The sequence below is a fragment of the Hyperolius riggenbachi genome, chromosome 12, assembly GCF_040937935.1.
Source record: "Hyperolius riggenbachi isolate aHypRig1 chromosome 12, aHypRig1.pri, whole genome shotgun sequence".
In the NCBI taxonomy this organism is placed as follows: domain Eukaryota; kingdom Metazoa; phylum Chordata; class Amphibia; order Anura; family Hyperoliidae; genus Hyperolius; species Hyperolius riggenbachi.
This window is the reverse complement of record NC_090657.1, coordinates 9,515,389-9,537,365: the sequence shown is the minus strand read 5'-3', so window position 1 is coordinate 9,537,365 and position 21,977 is coordinate 9,515,389. Positions and strand designations below refer to the sequence as shown.

Here is a 21,977-nt window from a genome sequence, read left to right as displayed (position 1 = left end):
TTTTTTAAATGTTTGGAATCCTGTATGATTTTCGTTCCACTTCTCACGTGTACACCACTTTGTTTTGGTCTTTCACGTGGAATTCCAATAAAATTGATGCATGTTTGTGGCAGTAATATGACAAAATGTGGAAAACTTCAAGGGGGCCGAATACTTTTGCAAACCACTGTATATTGCGCCAGTCGTTTGGCAGTCTTGCTGATATTTCTGGTCAGTAGGGTCTAAATCACAAACCTGAAACAAGCATGCAGCTAATCTTGTCAGATTGGTCATAGATATTTGATCTGCATGCTTGTTAAGGGTCCAAGACTTATAGGGAATAGAGATGGGCCGAACGGTTTGCCGGCGAACGGTTCCAGGCGAACTTTGGGGGTTCGCGTTCGCCTGCATCAGGCGAACTTTTGCGGAAGTTCGATTCGCCCCATAATGCTGTATTGAGCAAAATTTTTAGCCTCCATTTCACTGTCAGCAGACATGTTATTGTCAAACACACTGCTTTCAGTGCTAGAGAACCCGCCCTCCCTCTCTTCAAGCTAGGTCCTTTATACCATTTGACTTAGTTGTCTGGCTACACTAATTAGTTATGGGACAGTTGCTACACACTCTGCTAGGGAGATTTTAATTGGCTTCCCTCCTCCCTCCTACCGGGGAGGAGGGTCTCTTCTGCCAGGGAATTATACTATTTTAAAAACCAGTATACATCATACCATAGCTGGGGATACATACATGAGTATACATCATACCATAGCTGGGAATCGAACCCAGATCTCACTGTGTGATGGGCATGTCACCCTAAGCACTGTACCACTACAGAAGTAAGTGAAGCTAGCCTAAAATTTAACATTTATGCTCAATGCAATAGAACCATTAGGTTGCTTAAAGGAGAACTGTAGTGAGAGGTATATGGAGGCTGCCATATTGATTTCCTTTTAAGCTATACCAGTTGCCTGGCAGCCCTGCTGATCTATTTGGCTGCAGTAATAATAATCCAAACATTTGTATAGTGCTTTTCTCCTGTCAGACTCAAAGCGCTCAAGAGCTGCAAGCCACAGGGACGCGCTCAAGAGGCCACCCTGCAGTGTTAGGGAGTCTTGCCTTGAACTCCTTACTGAATAGGTACTTGACCTAGCCAGGATTCAAACCCTGGTCTCCCATGTCAAAGGCAGAGCCCTTAACCAGTACACTATCCAGCCACTGTAGTGTGAATCACACCAGAAACAAGCATGCAGCTAATCTTGTCAGATCTTACAAAAATGTCAAACACCAGATCTGCTGCATGCTTGTTCAGGGTCTAGGGCTAAAAGTATTGGAGGCAGAGGATCTGCAGGATAGCCAGGTAACTGGTATTGCTTAAAAGGAAATCAATATGGTAGCCTCCATATACCTTTCACTACAGTTCTCCTTTAAGCAACCTAATGGTTCTATTGCATTGAGCATAAATGTTAAATTTTAGGCTAGCTTCACTTACTTCTGTAGTGGTACAGTGCTTAGGGTGACGTGCCCACCACACAGTGAGATCTGGGTTCGATTCCCAGCTATGGTATGATCTGGTGTTTGACATTTTTGTAAGATCTGACAAGATTAGCTGCATGCTTGTTTCTGGTGTGATTCACACTACTGCAGCCAAATAGATCAGCAGGGCTGCCAGGCAACTGGTATAGCTTAAAAGGAAATCAATATGGCAGCCTCCATATACCTCTCACTACAGTTCTCCTTTAAGCAACCTAATGGTTCTATTGCATTGAGCATAAATGGTACATTTTAGGCTAGCATCACTTACTTCTGTAGTGGTACAGTGCTTAGGGTGACGTGCCCACCACACAGTGAGATCTGGGTTTAATTCCCAGCTATGGTATGATGTATACTCATGTATGTATCCCCAGCTATGGTATGATGTATACTCATGTATGTATTCCCAGCTATGGTATGATGTATACTGGTTTTTAAAATAGTATAATTCCCTGGCAGAAGAGACCCTCTATTTGAACTTCCTGGTCACGGAGTGACACAGTGTACGCCGGGATGCGGTGCGGGGTGCAGCGCGGAGAAGAGGACCCGGAGCCAGCGTCAGGTAATGTATACGGGGGGGGGGGACAGGCGGCAGGAGCAGCTCAACAGATTGTGATCGGTTTCAGGCTGAAACCGATTCACAATCTGTTTGCAGTAAAGGCAGCCATACGATCCCTCTCTGATCAGATTCGATCAGATAGGGATCTGTCAGCTGGTCGATCTAATGGCAAATCGACCAGTGTATGGCTACCTTTAGACTTCATGGTCGTTGGCTGCTTGTTTTCAAAACAATCGTCGTTTGAAACAATCGTTCCCCGATCGTTTCAAACGACTATAGTCGCATGTGTGTACGAACCTAATTAAAGTGCAGGGGATTAGGGTGCAGCCGGCGCCACCATAGGCTGTAATAGGAATTACATCTATAGCAGCGCACAGGGAGTCACGTCGGAGCCGTCAGAAGACGGAGCTGAAGTTACTTTTTGAAACACTGTACTTCATCCGCCAGCAATAGCTGGAAGCCAAATTACATCATTAATAGTAATTACAGCCGCCAGGACTTGTGCAGCAGCAGGATAAGTCATGTACCATCTTTATCCTGCGCACAAGTCACCGGCGGCGATTTCATATGTATGCGCTCCAATGCATTATTTGTAGGAATGTAACGTGATTTCTGCCCTTTAGAGATTAAAACACGACTGCGTCAACTCTGTGATTTTTGGTGGGACTTTTGGCATGGGTCCCCCTCCGGCATGCCACAGGCCACAGTCCAGGTGTTAGACCCCTCGAAACAACTTTTCCATCACTTGTGGCCAGAAACTGTATTTGTAGGTTTTAAATTCGCCTGCCCATTGAAGTCTGTGGCATGAACATTGTGAACATTTGCGGAAGTTCGCCTTCGCTGCTCGGGAACCCAAAATTTGATGTTTGGGCCACCTTTAGCCAGGCAATGTGCATTATTTAAAGGGGAACTGAAGAGAGAGGTATATGGAGGCTGTCATGTTTATTTCCTTTTAATCAATACCAGTTGCCTGGCAGCCCTGCTGGTCTATATCTCTGCAGTAGTATCTGATTAAAACCAGAAACAAGCATGCAGCTAGTCTTGTCAGATCAGACTTATAAGTCTGAACCACTGAAACACCTGATCTGCTTGCTGCATGCTTGTTCAGGGGCTATGGCTAATAGTATTAGAGGCAGAGGATCAGCAGGGCTGCCAGGCAACTGGTATTGCTTAAAAGGAAATAAACATGACAGCCTCCATATACCTCTCTCTTCAGTTCCCCTTTAAAAGGAAATCAATATGGCAGCCTCCACATACCTCTCAATTCAGTTGTCTCTTAAAGGGAAGGTCTGAGCTAATTAACAAAAAAAAAATCTACTTACCCGGGGCTTCCTCCAGCCCCTGGCAGCCTTCCTGTGCCCTCACCGCATCCAGCCGGTGGTCCGGGGTCCCCTCCGGTGCAGATGGCCAACCTCATCAGTGTTCTGCGCGGAACACTCTAGATAACGCCAGCGTGACCGCGAGCGGCTCTTGCGCATGCGCAGTAGATGCCAACCTGGCGAGGTCAACATCTGTACTGCAGGAGACCCCAGGCCCCTGGCTGGATGAGGAGCTGCGGCGGGGGGCACAGGACGGCTGCCTGGGGCTGGAGGAAGCCCCGGGTAAGTACATTTTTATTTTTAGTTTAAATAGCTTGCATCTTTCCTTTAAAGGACGCCCGAAGTGACGTGACATGATGAGATAGACATGGGTATGTACAGTGCCTTTGTGCACACAAATAACTAGGCTGTGTTCCTTTTTTTCTTTCTCTGCCTGAAAGAGTTAAATATCAGGTATGTAAGTGGCTGACTCAGTCCTGCCTCAGACAAGAAGTGACTAGTGTGACCCTCACTGATAAGAAATTCCCCTTTTTATCTCTTTCGTCGAGCTCTCAGAAGCCATTTTCTGCTAGGAAAGGGTTTTATAGTTGGAATTTCTTATCAGTGAGGGTCACACTGTAGTCACTTCCTGTCTGAGTCAGGACTGAGTCAGCCACTTACATACCTGATATTTAACTCTTTCAGGCAGAGAAAGAAAAAAAGGAACACAGCCTAGTTATTTGTGTGCTAGGCACTGTACATACACATGTCTATCTCATTATGACACGTCAGTTCGGGTATCCTTTAAACTGGCATCTTTTATTCACTTTATGTTCCCTTTAAGAAAGAATGCAAATCAAGGTGAGGGAAAATTTTACAATAGGCAAACAATAATTCGTTTATAAAGCAATACTGTAAAAATGAGCTATATTAACAAAGCTATATTTTTTTTCTGGTAAAGTTCTTGCGTACAATAAATCCCTAAAATATTTTCAGCTCTCCATCCTCATTATTTTATACCTGTTTTGCTCATCTAAACTTTTTGCATAGCTACCAACTTTTTGACATGAGAAAGAGGGACACTTAAGCCACACCCCTGATCTAGCCCCCAGTCACGCATACCATAAAGATTTCATAAGAAAACTGTGTTGTTTTATAATTCAAACCACACTGATTCTTTCTACCCTGGTTCATTTTCCTTTATAGTACCCTTTTAAAATGAGTAATATCATAGCTCCCAACTGTCCCTCTTTTGTAGGGACAGTCCCTCTTTGGGAGCCCTGTCCCTCTTTCTTCCTCATTTGTCCCTCTTTGCACCTTATTTGTCCCTCTTTCTATATAAATATCTATATTTCTCTACTACAAAATGTGTTTGACTCTAAACTTTATTCACATCCTTTAAATTGATATATTACTAATTTTTAAATATGAATATAAGGGAAAATGAGCCAGTATAGAAATGACCAGTGTGGACCGTTTGACTTCTAAAACAACATATTTATCTTATGAAATCTTTATGGTATGCGTGATGGGGTGTGATCAGTGGTGTGGCAGGGGCGTGGCTTAAGTGTCCCTCTTTCTCATCTCAAAAAGTTGGGAGGTATGGTAATATATCAATTTAAAGGATGGGAATAAAGTTTAGAGTTAAACACATTTTGTAGTAGAGAAATATATATCTTTACATAGAAAGAGGGACTAAGTCCTGAAAGAGGGACAGTTAGGGAGCTATGCTTTTTGTATCAAGTCTCCTTGCATTAGGGTCATGCAGCAAGCATGAATGATTCCATTTTCGGTAATATCATTCTGCTGCTGTTATAATGCTCTCCAGGAACTCATCCTGTCCTTCCAGTGCACTAAGAACAGTCGTTTCCCATTCCCAGCTCTTCTCCTCCATCAGCGGAGCACTATTCCTCCTATGCAGCAGGTGGCAGCACTGAGAAGCGTGAGACCTGATAGGAGGAAGCTGGAGACACAGAGACCGGAAGTGGGCAGCGGTTGCTATAGTGACGAGGGGACGCCGCCTGGCTAACAGCCGGAAGTGAAGGCAGCAGGAGCTGAGTGTGCTGGATGTGGGCCGCTGGTGGAGCTGAGTGATGCTGGAATAACAGACGTGTACCGGGGAGTGGAGCCCAGCGCAGGAGGATGGTCTGTATTCTGTAATTGCCTCACACTGCTGAGCAGCTATTTCCTGCACTGAGCTGACTGTCCTTTCTGGTAACTGATCATAGAACTTACAGTCCCAGTGAAGGGAGTTTATAGAGCCCTGTCTGATACCAGCATCTGTGTTGTTGTCATTAATTACTATTATATTGTGAAAGCAACATTCTTTGTTCAAATCAAATATAGCTTTATTGGCATGACCAAGATTCATTACAGGTATTGCCAAAGCAAGGGGAAAAGGGGGACATGGGAGGGGGTGGGGTAGGGGGACAGTGGCTAAGCAGTCTGTGGACATTTTTTTAGGTTTACAGTTCCGTTGTGCTCCTCTCAGTCTGTGGCGTGCTGTGACATAGTGTGCAGCAATTGTCACTGTGGATTCCTCCTCTCAGTCTGTGGCACGCTGTGATGTAGTGTGCAGTGATTGTCACTGTGGATTCCTCCTCAGCCTGTGGCACGCTGTGATGTAGTGTGCAGTGATTGTCACTGTGGATTCCTCCTCTCAGTCTGTGGCATGCTGTGATGTAGTGTGCAGTGATTGTCACTGTGGATTCCTCCTCTCAGTCTGTGGCATGCTGTGATGTAGTGTGCAGCTATTGTCGCTGTGGATTCCTCCTCTCAGTCTGTGGCATGCTGTGACGTAGTGTGCAGTGATTGTCACTGTGTATTCCTCCTCTCAGTATGTGGCATGCTGTGATGTAGTGTGCAGTGATTGTCACTGTGGATTCCTCCTCTCAGTCTGTGGCATGCTGTGACATAGTGTGCAGCAATTGTCACTGTGGATTCCTCCTCTCAGTCTGTGGCACGCTGTGATGTAGTGTGCAGTGATTGTCACTGTGGATTCCTCCTCAGTCTGTGGCTTTCTGTGACGTAGTGTGCAGTGATTGTCACTGTGGATTCCTCCTCTCAGTCTGTGGCATGCTGTGATGTAGTGTGCAGTGATTGTCACTGTGGATTCCTCCTCAGCCTGTGGCACGCTGTGATGTAGTGTGCAGTGATTGTCACTGTGGATTCCTCCTCTCAGTCTGTGGTATGCTGTGACATAGTGTGCAGTGATTGTCACTGTGGATTCCTCCTCTCAGTCTGTGGCATGCTGTGATGTAGTGTGCAGTGATTGTCACTGTGGGTTCCTCCTCTCAGTCTGTGGCATGCTGTGACGTAGTGTGCAGTGATTGTCACTGTGGATTCCTCCTCTCAGTCTGTGGTATGCTGTGACATAGTGTGCAGTGATTGTCACTGTGGATTCCTCCTCTCAGTCTGTGGCATGCTGTGACATAGTATGCAGTGATTGTCACTGTGGATTCCTCCTCTGTCGGTGGCATGCTGTGACATAGTGTGCAGTGATTGTCACTGTGGATTCCTCCTCTGTCGTGGCATGCTGTGACATAGTGTGCAGTGATTGTCACTGTGGATTCCTCCTCTGTCGGTGGCATGCTGTGACATAGTGTGCAGTGATTGTCACTGTGGATTCCTCCTCTCAGTCTGTGGCATGCTGTGACATAGTGTGCAGTGATTGTCACTGTGGATTCCTCCTCTGTCGGTGGCATGCTGTGACATAGTGTGCAGTGATTGTCACTGTGGATTCCTCCTCTGTCGGTGGCATGCTGTGACATAGTGTGCAGTGATTGTCACTGTGGATTCCTTCTCTGTCTGGGGCGTGCTGTGACGTAATGTGCAGCGACTGTCACTGTGGAGTCGTCTTCTCAGTCTGTGGCATGCTGTGATGTAGTGTGCAGCGATTGTCACTGTGGATTCCTCCTCTCAGTCTGTGGCATGCTGTGACACAGTGTGCAGCGATTGTCACTGTGGATTCATCCTCTGTCGGTGGCATGCTGTCACGTAGTGTGCAGGGATTGTCACTGTGGATTCCTCCCCTCAGTCTGTGGCATGCTGTGACGTAGGGTGCAGTGATTGTCACTGTGCATTCCTCCTCTCAGTCTGTGGCGTGCTGTGACATAGTGTGCAGTGATTGTCACTGTGGATTCCTCCTCTCAGTCTGTGGCGTGCTGTGACGTAATGTGCAGCGATTGTCACTGTGGAGTCCTCCTCTCAGTCTGTGGCATGCTGTGATGTAGTGTGCAGCGATTGTCACTGTGGATTCCTCCTCTGTCTGTGGCATGCTGTGACACAGTGTGCAGCGATTGTCACTGTGGATTCCTCATCTGTCGGTGGCATGCTGTGACATAGTGTGCAGCGATTGTCACTGTGGATTCCTCCTCTCAGTCTGTGGCATGCTGTGATGTAGTTTGCAGTGATTGTCACTGGGGATTCCTCCTCTCAGTCTGTGGCATGCTGTGATGTAGTGTGCAGTGATTGTCACTGTGGATTCCTCCTCTCAGTCTGTGGCATGCTGTGATGTAGTGTGCAGTGATTGTCACTGGGGATTCCTCCTCTCAGTCTGTGGCATGCTGTGATGTAGTGTGCAGCGATTGTCACTGTGGATTCCTCCTCTGTCTGTGGCATGCTGTGACATAGTGTGCAGCGACTGTCACTGTGGATTCCTTCACTCAGTCTGTGGCATGCTGTGACATAGTGTGCAGTGATTGTCACTGTGGATTCCTCCTCTCAGTCTGTGGTATGCTGTGATGTAATGTGCAGTGATTGTCACTGTGGATTCCTCTTCTCAGGCTGTGGCATGCTGTGACACTGTGAGAAAACGCGGAAGAGCCGCCGCAAGTACTCAGAGTGAGGCGGCTGATTCCGCGTCTAGCATGGCATCTGGAGTGTTTAGGCACGCATCCACTAGCGGGGCGGAACGCGGGGAAACCGCCACATGCCCAGCGGTCAGGGCAGCGGAGTCCGCGTACGAGCCGGCAGTCGGTACGCATAGGCCTACTACTGACACAGTGGCTGAGCGCGGGGAAACCGCCGCATGCTCGGTTGGCGGTGCGGCTGGCCCTGCGCTCGAACAGGCTGACACATTGCAAAGCATGTCTAGTGTGGCTGGGACTGATAGTCCACACAGGTTCAGAAGGACGCGTGCACGCGCTGAAAGGCAGAGCTTATATGACACTCAGAGGAGAGTCAGCTGACCAGGCCGGTCAGCTGACAAATCCATCTGTTCTCATTGGTCCAGCACTTAGGGGAGGCGCTGGGAAGCGCTGGTGTATATACTGGGTGCTGGCCATTCCTCTGGTGTCTGGCGTTGCGATCACTACGTGGTAGCACTCAGACCTTGTCAGTATCTGTGTTTATTAGACCAGTTTCCAAGGTGTTGATGGCCAAGGATCTCACACCTTAGTCTAGGAAGTCTGCTATTATCTGTATTATATTCTAGATCAGTTTCCAAGGTGTTGACGACCAAGGAACTCACACCTTAGCTTAGGCATTGTTGATTATTTGTTATGACCTTCTGCTTTCCTGACCATTCTTCTGATCTCTGATTTGGTACCTTTGTCATTCTGATACTCTGTTGCCAAACCTCGGCTAGTCTCTGGATTCTGCATCTGCCTCCTGTCTCTGTAGTTTATCTGTCCGTGTTTTGACGACCTGGCCTGTCCGACCTCGAGAACTATCTCACCTGTTGGGGGATAGCTCGCAGATCTGTCAGTGACACTTCTCCATTGGAGTCACTCACGTTCTGTCCTTCCTGCTCTCTCTATCTGACTCCTCCCCTTGGAGAGTCCAGACTACGGAAGGAACCAGTTGCCGAGCAGTGTTCCTATCTGCTCTTGCACCTGTCTTCCAGGTGCGATCCTCAAAGTATTACTGTTACACTCTTATCACTCAGGTGTCCAGAGGTTAGAGATATATCTGATTATCGGTGATACTGCAGATCATCAATAATCGGGTATATATCTGCATTCTCGGTGATACTGCAGATCACCGGTAATCAGATCCTCTCTGTGTTACACTGATCGTTACAGACATGCTGTGATGTAGTGTGCAGCGACTGTCACTGTGGATTACTCCTCTCAGTCTGTGGCATGCTGTGATGTAGTGTGCAGCGACTGTCACTGTGGATTCCTCCTCTCAGTCTGTGGCATGCTGTGATGTAGTGTGCAGCGACTGTCACTGTGGATTCCTCCTCTCAGTCTGTGGCATGCTGTGATGTAGTGTGCAGCGATTGTCACTGTGGATTCCTCCTCTCAGTCTGTGGCATGCTGTGATGTAGTGTGCAGCGACTGTCACTGTGGATTCCTCCTCTCAGTCTGTGGCATGCTGTAATGTAGTGTGCAGTGATTGTCACTGTGGATTCCTCCTCTCAGTCTGTGGCATGCTGTGATGTAGTGTGCAGTGATTGTCACTGTGGATTCCTCCTCTCAGTCTGTGGCATGCTGTGATGTAGTGTGCAGCGACTGTCACTGTGGATTCCTCCTTTCAGTCTGTGGCATGCTGTGACGTAGTGTGCAGTGATTGTCACTGGGGATTCCTCCTCTCAGTCTGTGGCATGCTGTGACATAGTGTGCAGTGATTGTCCCTGTGTATTCCTTCTCTCAGTCTGGGATGCTGTGTTCAGTATACTATATATATTGATAAGGCGAAAGGGTACTCCTGGCGTGGTGAAAATAATTGCACCTTAGTCAGAATTTGCAGCCTCTACCATTTTTTCTCCTATGGCAAAGTTTCTCAAGCCTGTCCTTGTGACTCCCCAACAGTGCCTGTTTTGCTGGTAGTCAATGCACATGCACAGGTGGGGTAATTAGTGTCTCAACCCGGTGGATTCCATGTAGCTGAGACACTGATTGCCCCAGCTGTGTATAGATGAGGCTGCCTGCAGAACATACACCGTTGGGGAGTAACCAGTACAGGTTTGAGAAACACTGACCAATATGATGCAAATGACAGGTTGCATGAAATGCTATCAGTAGTTAAAATGTACAACAAAGTGTGTGTGCAACCTCTACCAATCCTCCACCTCACATGAACCTCCCAACCTTTCTGCCTAACTCTAACCTCAGGGGCGTAACTAGAAATGACTGGGCCCCCCTGCAAAACTTTGGATGGGCCCCCCTTCCCCCCTCGCTTTCTGCACAGGTAAACTAAGAACCAATGTTATTCATTTGGCTAGTGCACACTTAAATGTGTTTTCCCCATGCAGATAAAAACAGACAGCAATGAAGTAGTGCTCGCAGTTTCTGTACCAATAACATTAGCTCCTGTGATAAAACATGTATGTTTTCGCACATACAGACACACATGGTGTGCAGAAAACGCATGCAGAAAGCCGACAGATGAGTGTGCTCCCAGCCTCAGCTTATTACACTCACTCTGTCCACCTCTGATGGAGCAGAACTGGCTCTGCAGACTCCTCCAGCATCACTACAGTACACAGCACTTGGGGAGGGGTGGAGAGGCTGGGGGTAGAGCAGTGCTGTACACAAGAGCCTGCTGATCACTGAATAGGGACTGTCGACAAATCTTTGTCTGCAAAACTTTGTATGATTCCCTATCAGTGGCTGGGCAGGTGCAGTCATTAGAACAATTGAGCAGAGAGCAGAAATATTTTTTTTCTCCCTGTTGTCAGTTTTTCAGGACAGGAAAAATAAGCTTCTCCCCCCACAGGGCCCCCTGCAGCTTCTGGCCCCCCCTGCGGCTGCATCTCTTGCAGGGTCTATTGTTACGCCCCTTCCTGTACCTAATACCAACCTGCACTCATCTACTAAGGTAAATATTTTTTTATTTATTTTTTTGCGTTTAAAAAGTCTTAAGTTTAACTTGTTGTCTACCAGTGTTGCTAAGCCCCTCCCCAAGACTGATATCCCCATCTGTAGCCCGTTTATTTTGGGCATACTGGGCCTGCGCAGTACGCTCCTGGTGCCATCAGCGGGAGTGAGGACACGACAACGCAGGCGCAGTGGTTTTCAGATTTTAAGGTCTGAAATTCCAGAAGTGAACCAGAGGCGGGGCCCGGAGCATCGGTGAGTGGCTGCGCGGGCACAGGATGTCTGCGGGGGACCATTAGAAGCCCCGGGTAAGTTCAACTCATTTTCCCCTGACCCCCCTCCCCCTCAACCCCCCCTCCCCCTACAGTATCCCTTTAAGGAGATTTGTATTGCAGCGAATGGAGCACCCAAATTATCAGGAACTATTTTTCAGTGTCCCGTCCCGTCTCTGTCTATGCAGAGAATGCAAAAAATGCAGATATTTGTTCGGGGGTTCTGCAAACAAGAAAGATCATCATAGATGACGTGCAAAAAGAACAGATGAAGAATAATTTAAAAATAGGGATTAGAAAGCTAGAAGAAGTTCTCTATTCACTGCTATCCAGCAGGGCTGGTGGAGGGTCATCCCTGTCTTCTCTGTTAGAGAAGTGCCTCACTGAATGAAGCAGGAAGAGGAAGTGACACGCATGGCCATTGCAAGAGGCTCCTCCAGAGGGGTCATAGCACGACTTTGTTGGAAGCCTTCTGGCTTAAAGGCATGCCCATGAGAGGTGCTCGAAGTCCTTTAAAACATGTAATTCCATGGAAGCATGGAAAACCTTAGTTTAGAGACTTTTCCATCATCACTCCTCCACCACTGGGTGGTGCTGCAACGCTAACACAATCTTCTGAGACCTGATCACATCAAATATGATGTGATTGGATGCCAGAAGACTTTGCAGGATTGCATTACCGCTAGTGGAGGAAGAAAAGATGTCGATCTAGCCGTGGGGACAGGTAAATATAAAAATGCTCCCTGCACCGCACTGCATAGTCTGCCAGTGCAGGGAAGGCACACTGCCCCGGCGCTAGATAAAAATCATCCCTGCAGCTACATAAAGTTTTCCTGTACAGGTAGTCCCCGACTTATGCCTGACTTGTGAACGATCCAGCGATACTATTGCCATGGATTCTGTGTTTCCATGGGAACAAGTAAAAAAAAAATTCAAACTGGACTTGTAGTTTTTGAGAAAATCGATTTAAAAAAAATAAAAAAGAGGGTTTTAAGCTTGTATAAGCAGGTATGGTGGGCAGAGGTGACACAGAGGGGGGCACTGGAGGCACAGGGGGCACAGAGGAGGTACAGAGGACAGAGGTGACACTGGAGGCACGGGGGGCACAGAGGAGGTACAGAGGACAGAGGTGACACAGAGAGGGACACTGGAGGCACAGAGGAGGTACAGAGGACAGAGGTGACACAGAGGGGGACACTGGAGGCACGGGGGGCACAGAGGAGGTACAGGGGGCAGAGGTGACACAGAGGGGGACACTGGAGGCACAGGGGGGCACAGATGAGGTACAGAGGGCAGAGGTGACACAGAGGGGGACACTGGAGGCACAGGGGCACAGAGGAGGTACAGGGGGACAGAGGTGACACAGAGGAGGACACTGGAGGCACAGAGGAGGTACAGGGGACAGAGATGGCACAATGTTCCGACGTAAGAACAGATTTAGGTTAAGAACGAACCTACAGTCCTGATCTCATTTGTTAACTGGGGACTACCTGTATGTGGCTGCTAAAGGGGTAATTAACTGAAATCATGTGGGGGCACAATTACTTTTGCAGTAATTTTAGCACAGTGCCAGGCACTGACCCCATTCATCTCCCCTTTAGTGAGTTAACTCTTTGTGGCAAGCACTGCAGCTCTCCTGCTCAGCATTTTTAGCTCCCTTTTGCTGTGTAGTGTGTAAGGTTTTGTCAGCAGAGGAAGGAAGTGGGTGGAATTTGGTGATCTGCTCTATGCTACAGAAACATCCCCACTCTGCTGGCAATAAGGAACCACAGTAGCCGGCCACCAAGTATTTTGAATTCAAGTGCTTTAAACAATGTCAGCAATTGTATACAATATGAAGTTTTCTATTGTCCGTGTATATATTCCTCTTCCGGCAGACATCCATGTTCTTCTACACATTACACAGATCGTCGCTCAGTATGCTTCCAATAAAATACAATCTGTATCTGGCTCCCAATAAAATACAATCTGTATCTGTAGTGAGATGGTGCCTGACCTATAGACCTATAGACTGCTTGAGTGTCCAGAATAGAGACAGAAGGGGGTTGGAAAACTGGGCAGGAACCCATTACTTGACAGATGATTGGAAGTGGAACCATCTCAATCTTAATTCACTTGCCACTCCGCATCACAACATGCACTTTCTAGAATAGATTTGATATGTGTCTAGAAACGAAGTCCTGATGCTAGTCAATCCATGCATGAGTCTTCCATGCGGGGTTTCAGATCATGCCCCAGTTCTTCTGACCATCTCTGCTGGTGTTCAGGCTGGAGGTTGGCCGTACCAGGTGTTGAAATATTGGATAGAGAAACTCACAAGGTGCCCATACACTTACTCGATTTCCCGCCAATATACAACAGATTTCATCACTGTGATCGAATCTGCCGTGAAATCGATACGCAAATGCTGACCGATAGACCGATTTCTCTCCGAAATCGATCCCGTCGATCTGTCAGAAAATTTCGCTCGATCGCCAGAGGGTCGGGAGTGCTAGCGGCAATAACTTAACCTGATCCACTGGCGCGTTTCCCTGCTGTCCCCGCTGTCCCTTCTCCGCACTGGGCTCCGGCTGGCTTCACTTTACTTCCTGTCGGGGGAAGTTTAAACAGTAGAGAGCCCTCTGCTATTTAAACTTCCCCCGACAGGAAGTAAAGTGAAGCTGAAGCCCAGAGCGGAGTAGAGACAGCGGAGACCGGGGGACACGCACCGGCCGGATCAGGTAACGTATGCGGGGGGGAGGGGGAGGGGGGGGGGGCGGCAGCTCAACAGATTGTGAATCGATTTCATAGTAAAATCGATTCAAAATCTGTTTGCAGTGTAGGCAGCCAATAGATCCCTCTCTGATCAGATTAGATCATAGAGGGATCTATCTGCTGGTCGATCTGGTGGCAATCGACCAGTGTGTGGCTGCCTTTAGACGTAAGGTTGATGGTGGTCGGTAATTTTGCAGAGTTCAGTAAAGGAACGGTGCCAGTGAAGACGGTCTAGGATGCAATCAAGGCCATGGCCAGTGGACAATATGGGATGGCAGTGACTGCATCTAAGGGTTAATCTCAAAAGACTCTAGCTGAGTAAGAGGAAGCTTTAAGCGCTTTAAACAATTCTTTCAATTTTATAAACTTTCTAGTTCACAAATACATTCTAGTCATTGTTACTGATTTTACTTCTCTATTTTTCCATTTTAGGCTTCCAAAAACAAAAAAGGACTGAAAGGTTAGTTTGCAGCATGCTGCAGTATTTTCTCTTGTGCTTCCTAATATTGTGTTATTGTTTTATAGGTCCTATTTCTGTAAAATACCTAAAATCTTTTTTGATCCAGTAGATAATTAAAAGTCTTAACAGTTCAAAAACCTACTTCGCTCCCCTTAATATGCAAAACTGCCATGGCACTTTTTCCCAAAGTGTTTTTGGAAGCTGTGGCCACTCCCACCTGTTTTGCCTCAGGCTGCCAAGCTGGGGGTGGCCGGACCTTGGCAAGGCAGGTGGGGGTGGCCACAGCTTTGCAAACATTTTAGGGTAAAATGGCCACGGTGGGTGTAAACGCTGCTTACTTATGTGTGCATAGCTCCCAACTTTTAGAGATGAGAAAGAGGGACACTTGAGCCACGCCCATGCCACACCCCTCATCACGCCCCTGACACACCCCTAGTCACACATACCATAAAGATTTCATCAGAAAAATATGTTTTATAATTCAAACCATGCTGGTCCTTTCTATTCTGGTTTATTTTCCTTCATATTAACATTTTAAAATTAGTAATATATCAATTTAAAGGATTGGGATAAAGTTTAGAGTTTTAAGCAAACACGTTTTTAGTAGAGAAATATATATATATGTACATAGAAAGAGGGACAAAGTCCTGAAAGAGGGACAAATGAGGAGGAAAGAGGGACAGGGCTCCCAAAGAGGGACAGACCTCCAAAAGAGGGACAGTTGGGAGCTATGTGAGTGTGGGTTTTTTGGTGGAGGGGGCAAACAAACACTGCCTTATTATGTGTAAGTGTTTGTTTTTTGTTTTTGTGGATGGGGCGACTGTTGTATAATTACCTTTAGGGTCACTTTACCTAACTGTGCAGACCAATGTGATGCAGTATGTGGCATATGGGCACTGGGGCTGACACCCCCCTTCCCCCTCCCAACCACCCTGCCAACCTCTGAAGTAATGCTGCTAGCTCTCATACTTCTAATTGCAAAAGACAAAGTCTGGATCTCTGACTATGACACGGAGCACATGCTTTCAGCTTCTTTGGTCAACCATGGCAAAGTGTGTTCTGAGTGAAACATGTCCTCCTACACCTCTGTATGGTCTTGGCCACCATACTGTAGCTCAGTTTCAGGGTATTAGTAATCTTATAGGCTAGGCCATCTTTATGTAGAGCAACAATTCCTCCTCCTCAGAGAGTTCTCTGCCATGAGGTGTCATACCGCACTTCCAGTGACCAGTATGAGAGTAATAACAGCAAATGTAACACACCTGCTAACCAATCACACCTGAGACCTTGTAACCAGTCACATGACCCCGGGGAGGAGTACATTTGAAATCGGCGCAGGATACAGCTGGTATATGGCTGATCCTGCTTCTGCACAAGTCCGGGCCGTGTTAGTTACTATTCCCCCTCCAGGCCGCCATGAATGGTAGGGAATGAAATAATTTGGCTTCCAGCTATTGCTGGAGGCTGAATTATTGTGATTTTTAAGCTTCTGACGGCGCCGACGTTACTCACTGAGCGCCGCTATAGACTGATTCCCATTAGTCTATGGCGGCGCTGGCTGCGCCCAAATCTAGCAGCGCTGAAAAGCACTGCTGCGCTAATTGGGCAGAATTTTGACATTCTTTGCTTGGGATGTACTCAGTTTTGTTGCCAGCGGTTTAGACAGGCTGTGTGTTATTTTGATGGGACAGCAAATTCACACTGCTATCCTAGCTGTATAATGACTACTTTCCATTGTATCAAAGTGTCCAATAATCAGTGCTGTCCCAGAAAAAGATTTAATTCAATATTTACAAAAAATGTGCAAGGTGTACTTACTTTTGTGAGATCCTGTATGTATAGTATATGGCTTTTCTGACGTCCGCCTTGTGAGGAACAAGATAACCATTCAGCCTGTGGTCAATGGCGAAAATAAATCAAGCAGCCTGATGTTATTATAGTATAATCTTGTTATAATAAACTCTGGTATAGTAAACATTTGGGTATAGTAAAATACCGCTCCAGGTCCCGGCCAATCTCCATTATAGGTCTATGAGAGCAACTCCTGGAATAGAAAACTCTGATATAATATGACTTCTGTTATAGTAAACATGATTTTTGGACACTACGTGATGCTGACTCTGGATATAGTAAAAAGTGGGCGGTGCATGCGTCATATGTCAGTGGGCGGGGCATGCGTCATATGTCAGTGGGCGGTGCATGCGTCATATGACGGTGGGCGGTGCATGCGTCATATGTCAGTGTGAATCCCATGGCCTGCTGCTCTCTTCAGGCTGGTTGCAGGTGAACTGATGTCTGATAACATTTGTAAGACAAGAAGAATAGCCCCAGCACTGGATATACAGTACTGTACAAATAAGCAGCCTGGGGAAAGTGAGGCATAGTGTGGACGTAAACAAAATAGGATGCAGCGTTACCACTTCCACTTTGCAATCACCAATAAAAGTATCATCACAGTCCTCCCACAGGATTGTACTCACTCCTGGTATCTCTTCCCTTATTAGCGATGACACTCCTGGTAGCATGTGGAGCGCAGTACAGACTATTTTCACTTGTAGTGCAGATCAGAGCGGGACTACTCGCTGCAAAACTAAGGAGAGTGGAGAGGAGAGTGCTAAGTCCCGCCCACAGAGGTAACAGTCACTCACATTACAGATGGGAGTGGCTTATCACGATTGGCTGTATTTTGAAGAGAGGCTTCCTGATTGGCTTGAGTGTGAGCAGAAAGTTTTGCAGGACACGTCCTGCAAGTCCCGCCCATGGAGGTATCGGCGCCACTCACAGGAAGCGAGTGGCTGCCTCTATTCAGGCATATATAGTGAACTCCTGATATAGTAAACCAATTTTACTGGTCCCTTGGAGTTTGCTATTAGGAGATTATACTGTATTGTCTTTACCTGGGGCCTGGGGCTTTCTCCAGCCCCTTGCAGCAGACTGTCCCACGATGACCGCTCCGCTCTCCGCAGCCGTCCTGGGCTCCCCACATGGTGCAGAGGACAACCTCAAGGTTATCCTATCTGCGCCTGCGTGAAGTGATGCTGTCAATCATGGCTACGTAATCCGTGGCACACTGCGCAGTGCGCCGCGGACAACATGGTCATGATTGACTGCAGCGCCTCTGTACTGTGTGGGGAGACCGGGACGGCGGCGGAGAGCGGAGCGGTCGGCGTGGGACAGTCGGCTACAAGGGGATGGAGAAAGCCCCAGGTGAGTAACGCTGATTTTTTTCATTTTTTCCTGATGATTCCTTTATGGAAACCTGATATCAAATTTACTGAAGTATTTATACTTACCTGGAGCTTCCAGTCGCTGCCAGTCCGACAGTATTGCGCATGCATGGCCTGGACGCACGCCCTACCCCTCCATCACGCTCCTTTTTGCCAGGATTGTTCTGCCGGGATTGTTATGCACTTGATTAGTACTACTGCGCAGGTGCAGAACACTCCAGACTACGAGGGCGCCCGTGTGGTCTTGCCGCGCATGCGCTGTACAGCACAACTGAGCCGACTGGAGCGAGAGACTGGGTTTCCCAGGACATGATCGGAGCAGCCCGGGAGGATGGCAAGGTACACCTTAATATAGAGGAGATTTGTATGTCATATCTTTTTGTATTTTTTGCTGCATTTTTTTTTTTTTTTTATAAGTAAACAAAAAAAATAATGGCAAACTATGTGATTGTTTCTTTCTATTACATCCATTTAATTCTTGTTCCTAATATTATTAGACCTAAATACAGAAAATGTAACTTAAAAAAAAATACATGACATTATAATCTTTCATTTTAATCATCAGATTCTATTGATGATGTCCTTGGTGATCTTCTCGGTGATGATGGTAAGTGATATCTGCAACATTTCCAACATACTTCACTGATAAAATTGACAAAACCCATAGTGACTTCACCCTGCTGCCCTCAAGTCCTGTCTGCACCCCTCAGCTGAACTGTCCTCTGACTGCCTTCACTTCAATCTCCGAACAAACTCTCCCCTCTCTAACCTGAAAATCCCATCTTACTACCTACCTGTGTTCTGAATCCTATTCCCATCTCATTTCACAGATCTCCTCATCCTTCATCTCTGCTGTAACATCACATCTCTTTATAACCTATCTTTTTCTACTGGCATTGTTCTATTCTCACTCAAGTCATCCTTACACCAATACTTAAAGGATACCCGAAGTGACATGATGAGATAGACGTGTATGTACATTGCCTAGCACACAAATAACTAGGCTGTGTTCCTTTTTTTTCTTTCTCTGCCTGAAAGAGTTAAATATCAGGTATGTAAGTGGCTGACTCAGTCCTGACTCAGACAGGAAGTGACTACAGTGTGACCCTCACTGATAAGAAAGTCCAACTATAAAACACTTTCCTAGCAGAAAATGGCTTCTGAGAGCAAGAAAGAGGTAAAAAGGGAAATTTCTTATCACACTGTAGTCACTTCCTGTCTCAGTCAGGACTGAGTCAGCCACTTACATACCTGATATTTAACTCTTTCAGGCAGAGAAAGAAAAAAAGGAACACAGTTGACATGTGACATGTGTCATAATGAGATAGACATGTGTATGTACAGTGCCTAGCACACAAACAGCTAGGCTGTGTTCCTTTTTTTCTTTCTCTGCCTGAAAGAGTTAAATATCAGGTATGCAAGTGGCTGACTCAGTCCTGACTCAGTCCTGACTCAGACAGGAAGTGACTACAGTGTGACCCTCACTGATAAGAAATTCCAACTATAAAACCCTTTCCTAGCAGAAAATGGCTTCTGAGAGCAGGAAAGAGATAAAAAAGGGGAATTTCTTATCAGCGAGGATCACACTGTAGTCACTTCCTGTCTGAGGCAGGACTGAGTCAGCCACTTACATACCTGATATTGAACTCTTTTAGGCAGAGAAAGAAAAAAAGGAACACAGCATAGTTATTTGTGTGCTAGGCACTGTACATACACATGTCTATCTCATCATGTCACATGTCACTTCGGGTATCCTTTAAAAAAAATAAAAAATCTCTGAATCCAATAGCTATCCCCAGCTACTCCCTGGTTTCATCCCCCCCCCTCCCCCTCTTTACCTCAAAACTACCACCATGTCCATGTGGAATGTGTCCATTGCTGATCTTCATACTCCCTACTTGATCAACTCCAATCTGGCTTCTGCTCCAGCCACTCTAGAACCTGCACTTACCAAACTAGCCAATGACCTCCCAATGGGTAAATCCAAAGGCCATTACTTCATTATCATGCTTTTTTTTTTTTTTTCCCCCCGTCCTCTGTGTTTGATAACGTTGACCATGCGCTGCTTATCGAGACACTTCCTGTCAGGCTTGTCTGGTTACCTGATATAAGTCAGGCTGTATGCCCATATGACAGACATATTACCCAGCCCTAACGCCTGCGGAAACTTCTGCCTAAGGGCCTTTTTCCACTACCCTGCGATTTGCGATTTGATTCTGATCGCAAATCGCAAGGTATATTAAACTAATGGAAACTGCAGCAGCAATTTCCATTAGTGCAATCCGATTGCGATGCGATTTTGGTCAAAGCGCAATCGTTGTCCTGCTGCGTTTTGTATGCGATTGAGCTGTACTATAATGAATATAGTAGCTCAATTGCATGGTGGAAATTGAAATGCAATCGCAATCGCGATCACATTTCATAGTGGAAAAGAGCCCTTATACAAACTACAATACCCTTCAGGCAGATGTAGCATACAAACTGGTAGGCAGCAATCACCAAACACAGCAATAAGCAATGCAAAACACAGTACACTGAATAGTCACCTGAGACCTATAGGCTGAGGCAATCCAAATGATGGAAAGATAGCAGGTAGTGGCTGAAGTATAATCACTAGACAGATGCGTGGTCAAACAGGCCAGAGTCAGTCCAGGCAGAGTTCATGGGAATCCTTTTAACAAGCAGGGGTCGGCAACAGGTAATCCAATAGAGAAGCATGGTCAGGTTTAGGCTGGGTCGGTAACGGTAAGGCAATCTGGAAGAAGCTTATTCAAGAGACAAACACAAGTCGGCAGCAAGACAAGCACTTGGTGTGAGCACAATCTCGGCAACAAGCCCAGCAGATGCTATCACGGGCGATGGTAGAGGGCGCTCACCTTACACTTATACTAGCACTAAACCAATCAGACAGTAAAGGAATCCAAAGTAACCAATCAGCAGAGAGCGTGTTCGCAGAGATGCTGACGCGCAAAGCACACATGTGGTCAATGTTTACGACGGCGGAGCGCGTACTGAGATCGCGCCCGCCTCTTATCCAATGGCAGCTGAGCACCATGCACTCCAGTGACGTCAGAGACAGGCCAAGACCCAGAGGCTTGCACCTCAGCGTGGTTCTCGGAGTTCCGCCGCCATGAGCGGCCACCAGATCTTACGCTTCCATCTTTGGGTATTAGGGGCCTCACTTTCTTGGATATCTTCCTCTCTCTCTGGAAGGTCTTTCACTGTCTTTTGTTAAAATTCCTCCTTTCCTCACCTGTTGTCTGTGGTGATAACCTAAGAGCTCTGTTTTTGTTCTCTTCGTTTCTTCCATTTGCAGGCATGGTCTCGACACCCTAATGAATTCATTTTTTCCCCAATGCCACTTATATGCTGATGATACACAACTGTACCTCTCAGCCCCAGACCTTAAATGATTACTGTAGGGGGGTCGGGGGAAAAAAAAAAAGAGTTGAACTTACATGGGGCTTCTAATGTTCCCCCGCAGACATCCTGTGCCCGCGCAGCCACTCGCCGATGCTCCAGTCCTCGCCGCCGGTTGACTTCCTAAATTTGCCACTACGCCTGCGCAGCCTTTTCCTTGCTCCCGCTGACGTTACAGGAGCGTACTGCACAGTATGGCATGCGTCTGTGCAGTACGCTCCCGGGGACATCAGCGGGAGTGAAGAGAAGGCCACGCAGGTGCAGTAAGGCACAGTGGTTTTGCGACTTCAAAGTCGTAAATTCCAGAAGTGACCCGGAGACGGGGCCAGAGCATCGGGGAGTGGCTGCGAGGGCACAGGATGTCTGCGGGGGACCATTAGTAGCCCCGGGTAAGTTTAAAGGTAGCCATACACTGGTCGATTTGCCATTAGATCGACCAGCTGACAGATCCCTATCTGATCGAATCTGATCAGAGAGGGATCGTATGGCTACCTTTACTGCAAACAGATTGTGAACCGATTTCAGCCTGAAACCGATCACAATCTGTGGAGCCGCCGCTGCCGCCTGCCCCCCCCCCGCGCATACATTACCTGACGCTGGCTCCCGGGCATCTTCTCCGCATCTTCTCCGCGCTGCACCCGCTACATCCCGGCGCTTCCTGTGTCACTCCATGACCAGGAAGTTCAAATAGAGCGGCCTCTATTTGAACTTCCTG

The 21,977-nt window shown here is 47.1% G+C and overlaps 1 protein-coding gene across 1 annotated transcript in view; it reads left to right on the top strand.

The window, feature by feature from the left end:
• The first annotated feature begins 5,371 nt into the window (after positions 1 to 5,371).
• Positions 5,372 to 21,977, top strand: part of FBF1 (Fas binding factor 1) — a 169,435-nt gene continuing 152,829 nt past the window's right edge. Inside the window, exons 1-3 of the mRNA XM_068264242.1 lie at positions 5,372 to 5,511; positions 14,588 to 14,615; positions 18,408 to 18,449. Of these exons, the coding sequence (XP_068120343.1) occupies positions 5,509 to 5,511; positions 14,588 to 14,615; positions 18,408 to 18,449 (73 nt within the window). The 5' untranslated portion in view covers positions 5,372 to 5,508. The remainder of the gene's footprint in view (positions 5,512 to 14,587; positions 14,616 to 18,407; positions 18,450 to 21,977) is intronic.